At 33.6% G+C, this 16385-nt stretch overlaps 1 protein-coding gene across 1 annotated transcript in view; it reads left to right on the top strand.

Moving 5' to 3' along the window:
• The window catches only part of LOC129232131 (protein CLEC16A homolog), a 37416-nt gene extending 25547 nt beyond the window's left edge, over positions 1-11869 (top strand). The window contains exons 12-16 of the mRNA XM_054866372.1: positions 1620-1740; positions 4237-4388; positions 6361-6661; positions 9831-10198; positions 11239-11869. Coding sequence (XP_054722347.1) covers positions 1620-1740; positions 4237-4388; positions 6361-6661; positions 9831-10198; positions 11239-11703 — 1407 coding nt within the window. The 3' untranslated portion in view covers positions 11704-11869. The remainder of the gene's footprint in view (positions 1-1619; positions 1741-4236; positions 4389-6360; positions 6662-9830; positions 10199-11238) is intronic.
• Positions 11870-16385: the final 4516 nt, after the last annotated feature.

The following is a 16385-nucleotide window of genomic DNA, read 5'->3' as shown; positions in this document are numbered from 1 at the left end:
GAAGACATTATTTCATACCAATCTCCCTATCAAAATAACTAACTACATTTGAAAAGTTGTTTTTTGCTTCTAACTGTAAGTAAAGACAGTTTGTGAAATAAATAGAGTGAAATTCTACTCTATTATTGTGTTCTTTTCAACATTCAGCAGGATGATTCCATCGTAACGTGTGACATTTTTACATTTTCCGTTTTGGAGTTATGTTTCATTAGCTCAACATCAAAAACACAAGCATCGGTTAGTATTGTAACGGATCCAGTGAGACTTCCAACTTTCTTGAAAGGACGACACAGTTCTTGATTAAAAACAGAGAATTTATTTACACTATGTACAGGAAAGTTCGTCAACAACTGCTAAATTAATCATCAGCAATTAAGCAAATATCACACCACACCGTAAACTCAACGGTTACACACATATTTACTTCCAAATACGAAAAACAACACAGCGAAATGCCTCGCAATTAACAGAGCTAATACACTCTCAGTTCGAATTCTCAATCGAAACTCAACTTTTTATCACGCGGGACGCTTTTATAAACATCGAAAAGTTCCCACAACATTCGAAATTCTTCTCGAAATGCGTAGACGGTTATCTTATTTCATTCACAAATTTTATCAATGAAAAAAAAAAGAAATAGGGGCATGCACATTCATATTGCCAAACTCACTGATTTAGTTGATCAACAGTTGAGTCATCAGATCAATTCTTTTTTATCCCCAAGTCTTCCATTGGCTTTATTTATTGCAAGTAACAAAGCCAATATAATGCTTGGGTGATCAATAGGTCTATTTAAGACAAATCTAAGAAAATCCTTCTGCCCTTACATAGAAGTTTAGTAAGACCTCATTTGGAGTGTATTGTTCAGATTTGGTCTCCTTATCTCTGGAAATATATTTCTTCATTGATTCTTATTACTGATAAATTTAAATCTTGGCGATTATTTTATTCATTGCGTATACTTCAGCTGAGTGTATAGGGGTTGTATATTCATTACAAGAAGCTATTTGCAGGTTACGTTACTACAATGATTACTATTTACAGAATTTGTAACAGTATTATCTTATTTTACCTACTTTTGTAAAACAATTACATCCATAATGTAATTATTTTGAGTTTTTTTAATAATTGATCATTAATTTTATACAACTTGTAACGTGTGTGACAATTTTGGCTTTCAGTGGTCACACACCTTACAAGTTTCATGAAATTAATAATTAACTATAAAAAACTGGGGATCTTTATATTGTGTGTGTAGTTGTTTTATAAAAGGATATTAACAGATACTTGATTTTTGGATGCTGAGCTTTGAAAAAGAACTTCAAAAAGAAAAAATATTGTAAAAGTGTCACACACGTTACGGTGAAATCACCCAGCATGTTTTCCAAATGATCAATAAAAGGAAAACAATATTCCCTGTCCTCTATAAAACAATGAAAAGAATCTGCAAGTTTGGTAAATTCTTATTACAGATAGATATTTGTAGCTCTTCTCCACACTTCAGTAACACCCAAATCTAATCTCAATAATATGAAAAATTTTAACTCAATTGAAATTATCCAATTATATCCCAACCTTTTCATCATGTGATGTTTCCATTAAAAATATTTTTCTTTCAGGCTATTCGAGTGTTTTTTCTGCTGCGAGACCTTTCCCTTACCTTGCAGAATGAAACTGAAACTCAGCTCCCTCTGACCAATCTATCCGCTTGCATCAAAGTGAATGATGCATTAGATCTCAGTGAGAAATTTTTGCATTTAAGTGAAATAATTTTATGAAATTCTGTGCTCAGTAATGTAAGTAGATATAGGCATTCTTAAAAGTATTTTGGGAAGTGCTATGCTCATCAGTAATTTATCTTAAAAATGTTATCAGACATTTCATTTATATTACAATTACTAGCAGTACTCGCACAGCGATGCCTGTGCTAAAAATTTAAAGAAAATCCGTTGAATTAAAGGAAAACAAATTACATCAAAATTACATTTGCAGTAGCTTTTAAGTGTAAAAAACTCCATAATTCATTTCCAAATGTGCCAAGCAACTTTCTAATTAAAAAGAGAATCAATTAACATATGCACAATGAATTTAAAATAAAGTAATAACAGAAAGCAACAAAGGCAACTTCTCCAAAATGTTTTAAAAAAAAGTAATTGAAAAATTGTCTGGAAAATGGACCTAGTGTTATAGTTGCAAATTGTCTGGAAAGCGGACCTAGGGATTAACCTTTCCTCGAAAGAGAAGCCTTGAAAATTGGCTCAATTAGAATCAGTTATATCTCCGGTTCTAATTGAGAAAAATGGGACAAACATCTTGTTTGGGAAGGAAAACCCTTTCCAACGATGTAAAACGTTTGGGGGTGGGGGGATTTTTGACCCCCTAATTAGCCAAAATTTAGCTTAATTAGTTAATTAAAAAAAACTAATTCGAAATTTAGAATTTCGGCTTTGAGGTGCACGCTGCCGTGCTAAGCACAGATGTGGTATCTGCACATTTTATCAGAATTGAGTTATTGTCACTAGGTGGTCGTTACTAATTTAATTTACCTAAATGCCAAGTTTTTCTGGCGATTTGTGAACGCGAAATATTAAAAAAAGCTTTAAGAAAAAAGTCGTAACTGCACAGTTTGTGTAGTTTGCTAAGGCAATTTGAACGTAAGTGACAAATACTAAGCCTTTAAAGTGGTATCTGCGCAGTTACCACTTTTTTCCTTAGTATTTTTTGTAGATACTGCTTTTATACCTTTGTAAAGCAGCATATTTAGTAATGTAGCAGTTTTTTGTAACACAGAATATTAAAATTAGTTTACCGTTGAATAGTTGATACAGGTTGATAATAAAAACTAATACAACTTTACATAATTGTTAAAGTAAATATTCATCTTTTTCTATTTAAATGTTTATTTAAAATGCAATTCTAAAAATGAAATGCATGTAAAATATTCATATCTAATTCTTTCATGCTAAAAAAAAAATGCATTTCATTCTACGGCCAGTAATATTTTTATTTAAGTATCGTCTGCTGTCAAAATTATCTTCATGCTCGGTAAAAATGAATCTAGAAAATAAAACATTATAAAAAACACATTCTTTGAATATAAAAAACAGAAAATTGTTATGGATTACAGTGTCCATAGTTTTGAAAATGGTATCTTTCAGAAGGTAGATTCTGTTAGATTTGTATTAACAAAATAAAGCGAAACAGCAAGTCCAAAGAAAGCAGATGTTTTCAGTATTATTTAATGATACATTGAGCACGTTTTACTAAGCTATTTTTGTTGTATCTGTGCAGACAGGGGCGTAGCTAAGGGGGGGGTTTTGGGGACAAACCCCCCCCCCCCCCGAAAAGTTAGTCTCAAAAAAAAGAGAGAAAGAAGAGAGAAGAGAAAGAAAAAAAAAGGAAGAAAAGGAAAAAATTCCAAGCGATTATACATACATACATACACACACACACACATATATATATATATATATATATATATATATATATATATAAAAGAAGTAACCCCCCCCCCCCCCCCGAAAGTCGGGTCTAGCTACGCCACTGTGTGCAGATACCCCTAAAAATGCTTAGTAATTGTCACTTACGGTGAAAATAGCTTAGTATATGAAAAGGTTTTGAAAAGAAAATTTGTCGTAACTACATTTATTAATTTTAAATTAAGATTTTTACAAAAATACTCTCTCACGGTTTTTAGATAAGTTATTTACGGAACAACTATCGCAAGTTGAGCATTTAATTAAGTCATAAATCAAAGAAACGAGTTGTAAAACTTTAATCGTCAATTTCTCATTTTGAGCTCTACTGCAGATACCACATCTGTGCTTAGCACGGACCCGGGGTACGTTCGAATTTTTGTGCCAAGTTTCAGGGCTGTAGGTGCTATGGGGTCTTCTGGCCATCAGGTACAAACAAAGAAACACCGTCACCTTTATATATATATAGAAATATCAATTAGAGCTTTCTCTAAATATGATCCACCCATTGTATTATCAGAGTATTTTTTTTAATGTATTTTTTTTTTTTAATTATAAGAAATGTTCTTTATTATTGATTGTTGAGGCATTTCAAAATAGTGCAGTAAGTAACACCCCATTCAATTCAAACTTTCCAAAAATCTCTTTCAAAATTTGCTTTAATTTGTTTAATTGATAAGAATTTGTATTAATGTTCGTATTTATTAAAATTACCTTTATAGTTGAAGGTTTTTACATAGTATTTATCTTTAATTTGCAGATAATAGTGACCTAATCAGTTGCACCGTTTGTACCAAAGATAATCAGAAAATAAAGGGCTTTATGGTGATTGATGCTCTGCAGCTGATTCTTGTCGACCCTGACACAAAGCGTGTTGGTTGGGGAATCGCCAAATTTGTTGGATTTCTGCAAGTAAGTTTTTTTTTTTTTAAATTTATAACGGCAAAACAACTTATGTTGTAAGATGAAACTTACTTGAAATTCAATGACTGTCTCAAACACATTCATTTAAATTACTAGCAAAAAAAGAAAACTTTTTTTCACTGTCTTTGAATTAAAAGAAAAAAGTTTTCTTTTTATAATCATGACTTTATACAATGAGTTTTTTAAATCGTAAATGAAAAAAGAAATTTAACCTATTTTATCTTTAGCCTTTTTTTTTTCATTACTTATTTTTATTTTTTTGATTATTGGATTTTTTTTTTCATAAATAAAATTCACGTATGATGGGAAAAATAAAGGCTATTTTCAGATTCAGCATTAAAAGAATTCATTAAATTCCACTAACAAAATCTATGAAACATAGCTATTGCAGGTTTATAATGTACAACCAGAACCTTTAGTGATTTCAAAATCTTCAAAACTAAAGTGATCCCATAATTCATAACAGACTGATGATGCTCTGGCATGCAGATTGATATTGCCAAGCTCACTGATTTAGTTGATCAGCTGTTAAGCCAACAGATCAATTCTTTTTTACTCCCAAGGCTTTGTTTATTGCAGGTAACAAAGCCAATAGAATGCTTGGATTGATCAATAGATCTATTTCAGACAAATCTAAGAAAATTCTTCTGCATTTATACGAAAGTTTAGTAAGACTTTATTTAGAGTGGACTGTTCAGTTTTGATCTCCTTATCTCACGAAAGATATTTCGTATTTAATTTGTAATATTAATAAATTTAAATCTCAGTGGTTATTTTATTCATTGCCGCCTTTAGTTGTTTGGCTACATCATACATTATTTTGTCTTTTTTATGAACAAAACAAAACAGAACTAAGAGTTCCATTGAAAATTAAAATAATTTGCTAGATAATTACAATAGCCATTAAAATTTAAAATATCTGCCATTCAGGAAAAGAAGGCATTAAATAAAGTGAATTTGGATTAAAATAGCAACAATCCTCCATCCAAATAAAACAGCGTTACAAACTACGTTAAAGTAATAAATAATCAGTCAAATAAATATTGCAAAATAAATTAAGATACACTTTATTGCCAAATTGCAAAACAGTCACCAATAAATGTTCTTAAAATGTTGTAATACAAAGCTAACAGTACAGGAAACTGTTGAAAACATTTTAGATCTAGCTGAATTACATCAGCTTGATGTAGCATGTGATATTTTTGGCTGCTATCACTTGTCAATTCGCAAAAGTTGCCATTCAATGAATTGCAATGAAGCCTTTTTCTTAGCATTCACATACTTTTATTTATAGAGGTTTTCTTCACTAAAATATTACAGTTTTGTTGCGAATATGCTTAAGTCAGGTGCAGAAAGAACAAGAGTGTGGTGTGAGAGAAAACATAAGTAACTGTTCTGAACGTAAAAAAAAAAAAAAAAGATAAAAATTTTGCTTCCATCATGTGCCTTTATAACACTTTTTTTTTTTTTTAAACAGCTACATGATTTACTTTTAATTTCATTGGGCATTATATTTTACACTAGTGGCACCAGCACGGCTTCGCCCGTAATAGAAAAATCAAAGGTCTTTTGGTTCGCTTGTATATTTACAAATAATGTATGGTGAATTTTCTCGCCAATTGGCTTGTACCGACGTTACAGTTCCACGTTATGATAATTTCGTATCTCGCCAATTGGCTTGTGCCCATGTTACGATTCCACGTTATGATCATTTCGTAATTTATAATAGTTTTTTTCTTAAAATTGGAATAGAAAAAGAACCACATCGAATTTTTGAAAAAATCGCTTCGAGGTGCACACGCCCATGCTACATACTAACTTCGTGCCAAATTTCATGAAAATCGGCCGAACGGTTTAGGCGCTATGCGCGTCACAGACATCCAAACATCCTCCGGACAGAGAGACTTTCTGCTTTATTATTAGTAAAGATTTATTTCTTTAAACATCCTTAATTCTCTAGGACATTGAAGTGACAGGTGATAAGGACGACAGTCGATGCTTGCACATCACCATCCACCGACCATCAAGCATCGCCTCTGGCAGCATTCGTTCCCCTCTCCTCGCTGCCAAGTTTGTTTTTGATGACCACATCCGATGCATGGCCGCCAAGCAGCGTCTTAGCAAAGGCAGACAGAAGGCACGCCAGAGGAAATTATACCAAATAGCTCGCCTTTTAGAATTGGCTGACCACATACAACCTTGCCCTTCGCCTCTGAAACATGGCATTCACCCAGCCGTCAAGTCAGCGGAATATTCTTCGTGTGAGTTGAAGTTTTGCATTTGATCAATAGCTTGTTTTTCTTCCTTTTCTGGTATGTAGGGTGTCTCAAAAATGTGTAACGATTTTTTTATGGATTATACGTAAAAAAGTGAAAACTGCATTGAAATGGGAAATTGCTATCAGAGGTATATCTGAAAGAACACAGAGCAGTGATTAATAAGAGAAATTGATTCGACATTGTTGCACAAATGGCTTACTAAATGAAATCAATTAATACCATCTCTACGATTGCTTGCAGTTATTACCATTAGACTTCTTCAATCGAAGAAATTGAATGTGTTTGCCCATGATGGCTCAGTTGTGTGCCATCAGTGCCATTTTCACATTGTGTCTGCTCATGGAAACTTCAAGCATCTGTTGTAGCAGTACAAACTGTCTTTACTAGCCATTAGTGGGCCTTGACCTTCTTTAGAAGCCTTTACCCTTCCACCCTCTTGCCAGAAGTTGACCTTCAGATCCTAACTTTTAAAATTGAAAAATTCTCATCAGTGCACTCCTTCAATCTTTTTTTCGGTCTTCATCTCAATGTCCTATGAGCAAGAGCAGGGGCGGATCCAGAAATTTTGGTAAGGGGGGTCAAGTTTCTGTGGCCCTTGTTATACCTCCTACGCAAAAAAAAAGTATCAGTTAAGCAGGAGTGCACGTTCCTTCAATGATGATGGCGCACCTCTCATATGCTACGGAGCAACCCCCCCCCCCCTCTCCAATGAAATCAAAACCTTTTAAATTACTACCCCCCCCCCCCCTCCCTAAATTTTTCAACGGCGCAACTTGCGCCATGGATCATATTTCCTCAAATTTTCAACAAAAGTCACATTTCTTGGGGCAGACAAGCTGGTCACGTAATCGTAAGCTTTGAATATATGAGATTTCAGCTATAAAGCAGTTGGAAGGAGTACTGTTAAAGTCTGATTCTTTAATATTACTTTTAGTTATGTTAAAGAATCAGACTTTAACATTACTGTGTTGGTGCTGCCCTCTATCAGTACAAAATAACAATATTGTAAAAATCCCAAAAAATAAAAATGTTAAAGTCTGATTCTTTAACATTACTTAAAGTCTGATTCTTTAACAAGTACATTCAACATACACGTACACGACATGTGGTTTGGAGTGGAAGATTACTCTGAAAAACCATTTTGGGGCAATAGTTCTTCCTAAAATGTACAAAAACTCAAAATAGCAATAGCATAGTAAACAAACCCAGTCAATCCCTTGAATTATGACACGTTGAGATGAAATTTCTAACTGAACCAAGCAAAAAAAAAAGGCTAACATTGATTTCATGTATTATTTTTTCGGATCTAAATTCTAAAATAATTAAGTTTTATAAAAATCATAATAAACTTCTTGTCACAGGGGGGGTCAGCTGACCCATTGACCCTCCCCTGAATCTGCCCTTGAGCAAGAGTTGCATTAAAGACAGAAAGGGCTTGTTCTACCTGTTTTCATTGGCAGTAGAGGACCTGCTGATTTTTAAGACTGATTTTGTTAGATACCCATTTTTGAAATACTCTATATAATAATCTACATTATCGCTTTACATTTTCCAATATGTTGTCAAATATTAATTCCTTTGTTTTAGTCATTTTAATTAACTGTAAGACAACAAAAAAATATTGTATATAAAATAGGAATTAATGCATAATACATGCAAAAGAGCTAGAAAAAAGTTTTGTTACTAGTGGTACTTATTCATGAAAAACTATCATTGCCTAGTTTTAGCTGTAGTTTATGTTACTTATTTTAGATTAATACTAGTTTCAAAGTGTTCATCCGTCACATTTTTGTGCAATCGTAATGTTACACCTGTGCGTTACGATTATATACATAATCCGTTGTGAGGTTTAGTTCTTCGATTGCCATTGCCTAAGTTATAAGCTAACTTTTTAGCCCCTTGAAAAAAGTGAGGAGGCTACTGCTTCTGATGAATAGTATTAGTTTTGTGTTATGGTTTTTATAAATACTATAATGTTTACAAAATGAATTTTCAAAACCTGGTTATAGTCGTTAACCCCGTTTCGAACTCAAAATTTGGATCAGCAATTCAAAAATCACTAGCTGCGAGCCCGGCGTTGCACGGGCTACTTAAAAAATGAAAGAGATGTCCAATTGATGTTTTTATATTACTCTGACATCAGTTTCTAAAGCGCTAAGGAGTAAATAAATACGCGTAATGCAAGGTTTGAATAACACCGGTGCATCATATTTTTGGCAAAAATCTCTTTAACGTTAATCATGGTTTCAATGACACAAGTTATTAGTATTTTTAATTAGCACAAAAGATGAAAATATATGCATTATCATTTGTATAATCTGTGATCACATTAAAATGAATTACATCTGATAGACTATATCTGAAATATTTATGTACAATTACAATCAGCTTTTTACATAAAATGACACACACTTTTTGGTGGATTACCTGAAACTAAAGCACAAAGACTAAATAAATACCAATAAGCATTAATTTAATACCAAGACATCAGATTCCAATTTAGCTTTAGTTAAAATCCTTAAAAAAATCCCTTCTTTTGTTCAATTCTGTTTCACTTAAATAAATCCAAACAATCTTAGTTTAACATGTTCTTTTAATGATACAAACTGTATTTCAAAAATAGACACAGGAAGGAAAAATAGAGTTATTACAATTCGAAAACTCACCCATGTAACGGCAAAAAAGTCCTACAAAATAAACATAATTAGTCGCACATCCTAAATGTACCAAAATATGAGGCCGGTGAATGATAAACTTACACTACAATCAATAAACATAGCTAAAGAAACAACTTTCCTATGCTGAAAAGAGTTAAGAACGTTGAATGTAAAAAATAAAAAAAGGACAGACGATAAAATAAAGGCTACCAATTTTAAACTAATTTAAAATGAAATTCTAGATGGGGGGAAACGTTGATTTAAGATTTGGACAGCAGCCAAAAAGAATATCTTTTAAAACAATTATTAGAATTTTACTTGCTCACCCATATGCAAAATTCCCTCCCATCAATAGTTTGTGATGCTTTTGTAACACCATGTGATATTATTTATGTCTTTACCTTGTCATGCATGTTGTTGTTCCTAGTCGTTTGTCTTGCGTTCATTTTGCATTAAATTGCTTGTGTACCTATATTCCTACTGTTGTCCTACAGTAATGCATCGCAGCCAGTCTCAAGACACAGGCCTTCGTGGGAGGCCTACACCAGGGCAAGCGAGACATTGCCACCATCGGCCATTGATGCCCACTTTTCCGGGGCACGTCACTATGCTGAAGCACAGAGAGAGTGGAGAATCTTCCAATGCTTCTGAAATCCCCGAAAAAAGCTCACGTCCTAGTGAAAGGAGGCGTAACAGTCCCTCATCGCCTAAGAGACATGGATCACGATCAAGGGAGTCTTCGCCCAGGCAGCAAGGAGCCAACAGCTGTGAAGAAATTCCTCTTGAAGACTTGTCGAGGATGCATTCCTCTCGCCATGGAAGTCCGAGCATAAGACGTCGTAGCACGCCTGGTTTGCCTCAGGTATAATGATAAAGGGATTGCAATCTGTTAATAGTTTGCTCTTTTATTGATTTTAATTGCTGTTTCTACTCAAATAAAAAGTATTGAAATCATTTGGAACCTGTGGAAAATTTGCTCAAAATGGAATGCCTGGATTTTTTTAGAAAACTATTTAGTTCTTTGCTCTTTTTTAAATCTCATACTAAATTTTTCGCTTGAATTTAGCTAGAACTAATTCAAGAGTGCCCACCTGGGGGCAGGGGAGGGAGGCATGGTACAGAATGTGCCATTAAAAATTTTGGAGAAGTACTTTTCTCTTGCTCTGGGAGGGTTTTATAATATTTAGGGGGGGGGGGTGAGCACCTTTGACTAATTTATCGGCAATGTTGAATGGAAATGTTTATAAAAGGTATTTATCATATTTATAGTATTCATAATTCTTCATGCCACTCTCATAGTGAAGAGATCATAACTCTACCACTCCACCCTCATGAAGACTATATGTTTGTATCTGTGTATGTTTGTGCTATCATTACCCTCTACCCATTCCTCACTACATCCTACATCCCAACTTCGATTCTTTTGTTTAAAAAATATGCAAATATCATATAATCACCACCCTATTAAATAAACATTTCTCAATTTTCATGATTATGTGAAGATTGCAAATATAATTTTGATGTTTCAGAAAACTTCAACTGAATAGTTGGTAAACTGTGAAATACTATTTGAGGAATTGTTAATGTAATTTTTTTAATGGTTAGACAGAATAGTCAAAAGTGCAGATTTTTGTATTTTGCATGCCGATAAAAAATTTCTGAAACTATTTTTTTTTTATTTTATTTATTTATGCATCTATTCATTCATTTGAATGATGGGAGAAGCACCCCAAGATAACTTATTCATTTATGTATAATCTTTCCGATTTCCATTTCAGTTATTATTGAAAATTCTGCTTTCCTTCTTTTTCATTATAACCTGAAAAATGTTTTCAACGAGGCCTCTTCCAGTTTCATTTTACTGTGTATATTACTGATAAATATTTTGTCTCTATTTTTCAGGCTAGAATCAGTGCTCCACCAGGACTTTGCCACCTCCACCAGCAGTTTGCAATTGGACACAGCCATAGTTCAACTACAAATCTCAGCGAAAAAGTTTCGACTCAGGGGGAACATGGTTCTGCATCAAATGATGAATTATTTGCCGGCTTTACGGTTCCCACCGAGTCTTCCCAACCAGCTGTAAATACTTCAGAAGTTCAAGCCACTGAAGCACCTACCTTAGTACCCTCTGATCAACCCCTCAGTCCTGCTGATGCATCATGTAGTAAACCTTGCTGTGCAGCTGAACAATCAGATGAAAAATGCCATTCAAGTCAAGTTGAAGATCCAAACAGTACGGCAGGCAGCTCAGCAAATTCCAACCAAAATATGGATTCCTTGCCTGCTGATGGAGAAACGTCTATAGATAGTACAATTTCTAATTCAACATCGAATAAAGTAAAAGGAGCGATACAGACTATATAAACACCTGTATCATCTACATGCACCTGAATTGTGTACAATATTGTATTTGTTGTGTTGTTGAAATTTATTTGTTATAATTTTAAATAATTTCTTGTTTTTTTTGCTTGATTCACGTAACACTTTTCACATGCAATGCTCAATAGTGTAAAGAATAAAATTTAATTTTTTACACGTGTTCTATATTGTGTGCAACCAAAATACAATATTTAACAATACACTATTAACATACAGTTTATTTACTTAAATGGGAATGATCACCGAAATTATATGGGCCAGTTATTAGTGTATTATTTTAATTAAAATAAGCATTATCTTTGTTACACATTTTCCTTTGAAGAGATAATAAAGGCCTTAAAAAAAAAAAAAAAAAAAAAAAAAAATCAGTGATATTTATAGCCTGTGAAATTTTGCATTATATTTATGTCACATGATATTGCTTCAGAGTAAATTAACAAAGAAGTATCTTCGTTATTGAAGGTGAAAAATGCATCAATTTCTTTGTGGAACTGATGAATAAGTAATAAATTTCCACCAAATCAGCTCAAAAAAGAAAAAAAAAAATCTTCCTCTTTCTTTTTGCTCTGACTGGGATTTACAAAATGATATCTTGTTTTTATTAACTAATTTTTCTTGTTAAAAGTTTTAACACTTTGCAACTTAATTTGTGCCATATTGATTCAGTGCTTTGAGAATTAAAAGTTTCAACAAAAAAATCGTTTATATAAGTGTATAAGCATTTTGATAAAGATTTTAACCACGTTTTTTATGTTTTTAAGAAAAAGCTATGTGAATAAAACTTTTTTGGAAGGAAATTCTTGGAAAACTGTCTTACTGCTAAACGTGTAAGCTTATGAAGTTTGACATTGTTTGTTTGAAAAATTTATTAAATTTCAGAACAGGTCTTGTTATCAAAATGTGCTTTTCTTATTTCCCTAATCTAGAAAAAATTCGCATTTCCCTTCACATTGACATCATAGCTCTTATCTCGAAGCATCTCCATTTGCAAATCTTGTATTATGAGTGGGTTTAAGACTGAAGTTCTGAAATTAATCCAAACCGGAATTGTACAAAGTTATCCTTTCTGAAATAAAATATCCAGTTAAAATCTTGCATAAAATTCAGTTTAGCAACTTGCTATGGACAGGTAAAAAGCAGTAACTCCAAATTTTTATTTTATTTATTTATTTATTTATTTATTTATTTATTTTTTTTTTTTTTTTTTTTTTTTTTGCATTTTTGTCATCTATTGTACCTTAGCTTTATTGTACAAGCTTGTTATTTGGTTTCCGTTAAAAAAAATGTCTTAATTCCAAAATTTCCCTGTTAGTATTGAATCCAAAATCCGTTTCTTCAAATATCTCAAACTCATTTTTGTAGATACCGCCGTTTACCTGCCCACGCCAAATAGATAAAATATTTTTTACTTTGTAGTGTTTCATATTTTTGTTGCCCTTTTTTTTATTTTTCCTTTTTCTTCATCTTAATGTTCTTCTAACTGGGGATAGCTAACATTAGAAAATGAAAGAAATGTTGCAATTTTATTAGCTTTAAAACATTAAAAATGTCAAATAATTTAAATAAATTGCATTAACAATTTTGTTAAATAACTTTATGTGCTTGAACTCGAATCAATATATGAAATTAACTCATACTGCTTCATTCCAGAATTGCAATTCTATATTTTTCAGAAAGAAAATATGCCTTCACTACAAGGTATTTAGATATTGCTTGATTTTTATCTATTTCTAGACTTCATCTGCCCGTTGGTTTGTCTCTGTATTAATAACTAGTGATACCTGCACGGCTTTGCCCTTAATAGAAAAAATCAAAAGGTCTTTTGGTTCGCCTGTATATTTACAAATAATGTATGGTGAATTTTCTCGCCAGTTGGCTTGTACCCATCTTACGGTTCCATGTCATGATAATTTCATATCTCGCCAATTGGGTTGTGCCCATGTTACGGTTCTACGTTATGATAATTTCGTAATTTATGATAGTTTTTTTTCTTAAAATTGGAATAGGAAAAGAACCACATCGAATTTTCGAAAAATCGCTTCGATGTGCACACCCCCATGCTACATACTAACTTTGTGCCAAATTTCATGAAAATCGGCCGAATGGTTTAGGCGCTATGCGCGTCACAGACATCCTACAGACATCCTACAGATATCCTACAGACATCCAGACATCCTCCGGACAGAGAGACTTTCAGCTTTATTATCTTTACTAATAATAAAGCTGAAAGTCTCTCTGTCCGGAGGATCTCTGTGACGTGCATAGCGCCTAGACCGTTCGGCCGATTTTCATGAAATTTGGCACAAAGTTAGTGTGTAGCATGGGGGTGTGCACATCGAAGCGATTTTTCGAAAATTCGATGTGGTTCTTTTCCTATTCCAATTTTAAGAAAAAAACTATCATAAATTACGAAATTATCATAACGTGGAACCGTAAGATGGGTACAAGCCAACTGGCGAGAAAATTCACCATACATTATTTGTAAATATGCAGGCGAACCAAAAGACCTTTTATTTTTTTCTATTACGGGCGAAGCCGTACGGGTATCACTAGTTAGTAATAAAGAAGATCAGGTACAACTGTACTAGCTTAATCTCTTGATGGGCATGGCTTAATTTGCATGTGAGCTCACAGGACCTAAATTGAGGCGATGAAATGCAAAGAGATGCAAGTGAAGTGGCAAAATTAAAAATTTGGAGGTAACTTGTACAAATGGTAGGTGAACCTCCCCTTTCTCTTTGGGCAAGAGATAGTACTAGTAGCCCTGGTGCTACTATACAGCATGATTGAGGGCCATGGTGGCCTGATCGGTAAGGCATCAAATTTGTGACCGGAGGGTCCCGGGTTCGATCCTAGCCGGTCGAAAATCCGTCTTCATTAATGGTGACTGGCACGGTCGCATTTTTCGCATAATGCGAAAACACTATCTGAATTGCGAAAATAAATCAATGCATTTTCGCTTTTTTGCTCAAATAAAAAATAAATTAGTTTTTTAAATAAAGAAGAAATGTATGATCCTAGAGAGGAAGCATGCATGGCGATAATCAACTTAATTTTTTTTAAATCTTAGCTAAGATGTTGAAACTACAATTAAGTTCAATAACTATTAGTCTTATCCAGCATTATGTCCGCCCAATAACTGCTTTATTAGGAGGAGGAGACTGCAACGTTCTAAACACCAATCGTGTTTTCTTTTTTTTATTTTATGTTTTAAAAAAATTGCTGTTTTACTTAATTCTTCAAGGATGTCACAAATGAAATATGAATTTTATTTTCAACTGGAGATGAAACACACTGAGGCATACATAAATCTATGAGAATGTGTAACATTTTTAGCATTTTGCTAACGTTTTTCCATCAATTTTAGCTTTTATGCTGAAGAACTTTTGAACCCAGCTTAAACCCTGTGACTGGGGGACGTTAAATATGCTCGTGGTCACAAAGTCCTCCAAGTGAAACGATACCTCTGGAGGTGCTAGACCAGGGGTTGCTCGGCTCCTGGTCTGGATCGAAAAATCAGAGCTGCTTTCAGGGTCCCACCCAACTGGTTAAGCCACAAATATTGGTAGGTACGGGGGACCCTGGAGTGAAAAGTGAAATACAGCAGGATTTGGAAAAACCTTTCAATGAAGTCTACCTAGGACTCCAACTTTAAACACATTTTACTCAAAACTGAAGAACGTCTACTTACGTCAGTTTGCTTCTCACTGCCTCAATTCTGAATCTGATGAATAATCACTTTGTTCTTGCGCAGTGACGTTCCCATCAATTTTTCTGAAGGTATACTCCCAGTAATCCATTACGCACAATTTGTGTACGTGATCATACAGGGTGTTCCGTTTTAACCTGCAAGACCTTTATTTTCGCAACCGTTAGTCCTAGATGTATACTTCCAATTGAAAAAGTGTTCAAAATCAGATGCAGAGTTAAGATATTGAAAGTTTGAAATGAAAATAAAAATGAGCCAAAAAATACAAAACTTAACTTTTTATATGGGCTCCAGGTCTCCTAACTAATATTTAGAGAAATAATCTCCATTGAAAACTATTACTGACGCAAAAAACGCTCGACATTTGTGCGACCAAAATTCAAAGAGATATTCGAGTTTAAAGTTGTAAGGGACCCAACAAAAGATGAGATTGGAACTTATCGCCCTTTCAGAGGAATATCAGTTTGACGAAGTACTGGGGCCTGTATAAAAAGTCAAATTTTGTATTTTTTAACTCACTTTCATTTTCACTTTAACTTTCAATATCTTAACCCTGCATCTGATTTTGAACCGTTTTGCAACTGGAAGAATACATCTAGGACTAACGGTTGCAAACATAAAGGTCTTGCAGGTTAAAACAGAACACCCTCTATACATAGTATGTCGTAATATGAAAATTTATGAAGATTGAGGGTATGCGCTGTGTGTCTAAAAACGTTTGAGAGTACATGCTATATGGTAACACCACCACTTTTCTTGAATAATATTTTCCGTTATTTGCTAACGGAAAAGCTACAACATTAGACAAAACTTGCCACCCAACCCACACCTACTTTATCTTCTGGAAACTACTCATTCAATAGTTTTCTCTCTGAGGTAGAACACTGCAGCAAATAATACCGGTACTAACCATAACCATGGGCATAGCAGGGAGGGGCAACCGCCCTTCTCTAGATCA

Source organism: Uloborus diversus, unplaced genomic scaffold, assembly GCF_026930045.1.
Source record: "Uloborus diversus isolate 005 unplaced genomic scaffold, Udiv.v.3.1 scaffold_11, whole genome shotgun sequence".
NCBI lineage: Eukaryota > Metazoa > Arthropoda > Arachnida > Araneae > Uloboridae > Uloborus > Uloborus diversus.
Note: the sequence above shows the minus strand (reverse complement) of the source record. Positions and strands in the feature narration are given on the sequence as shown.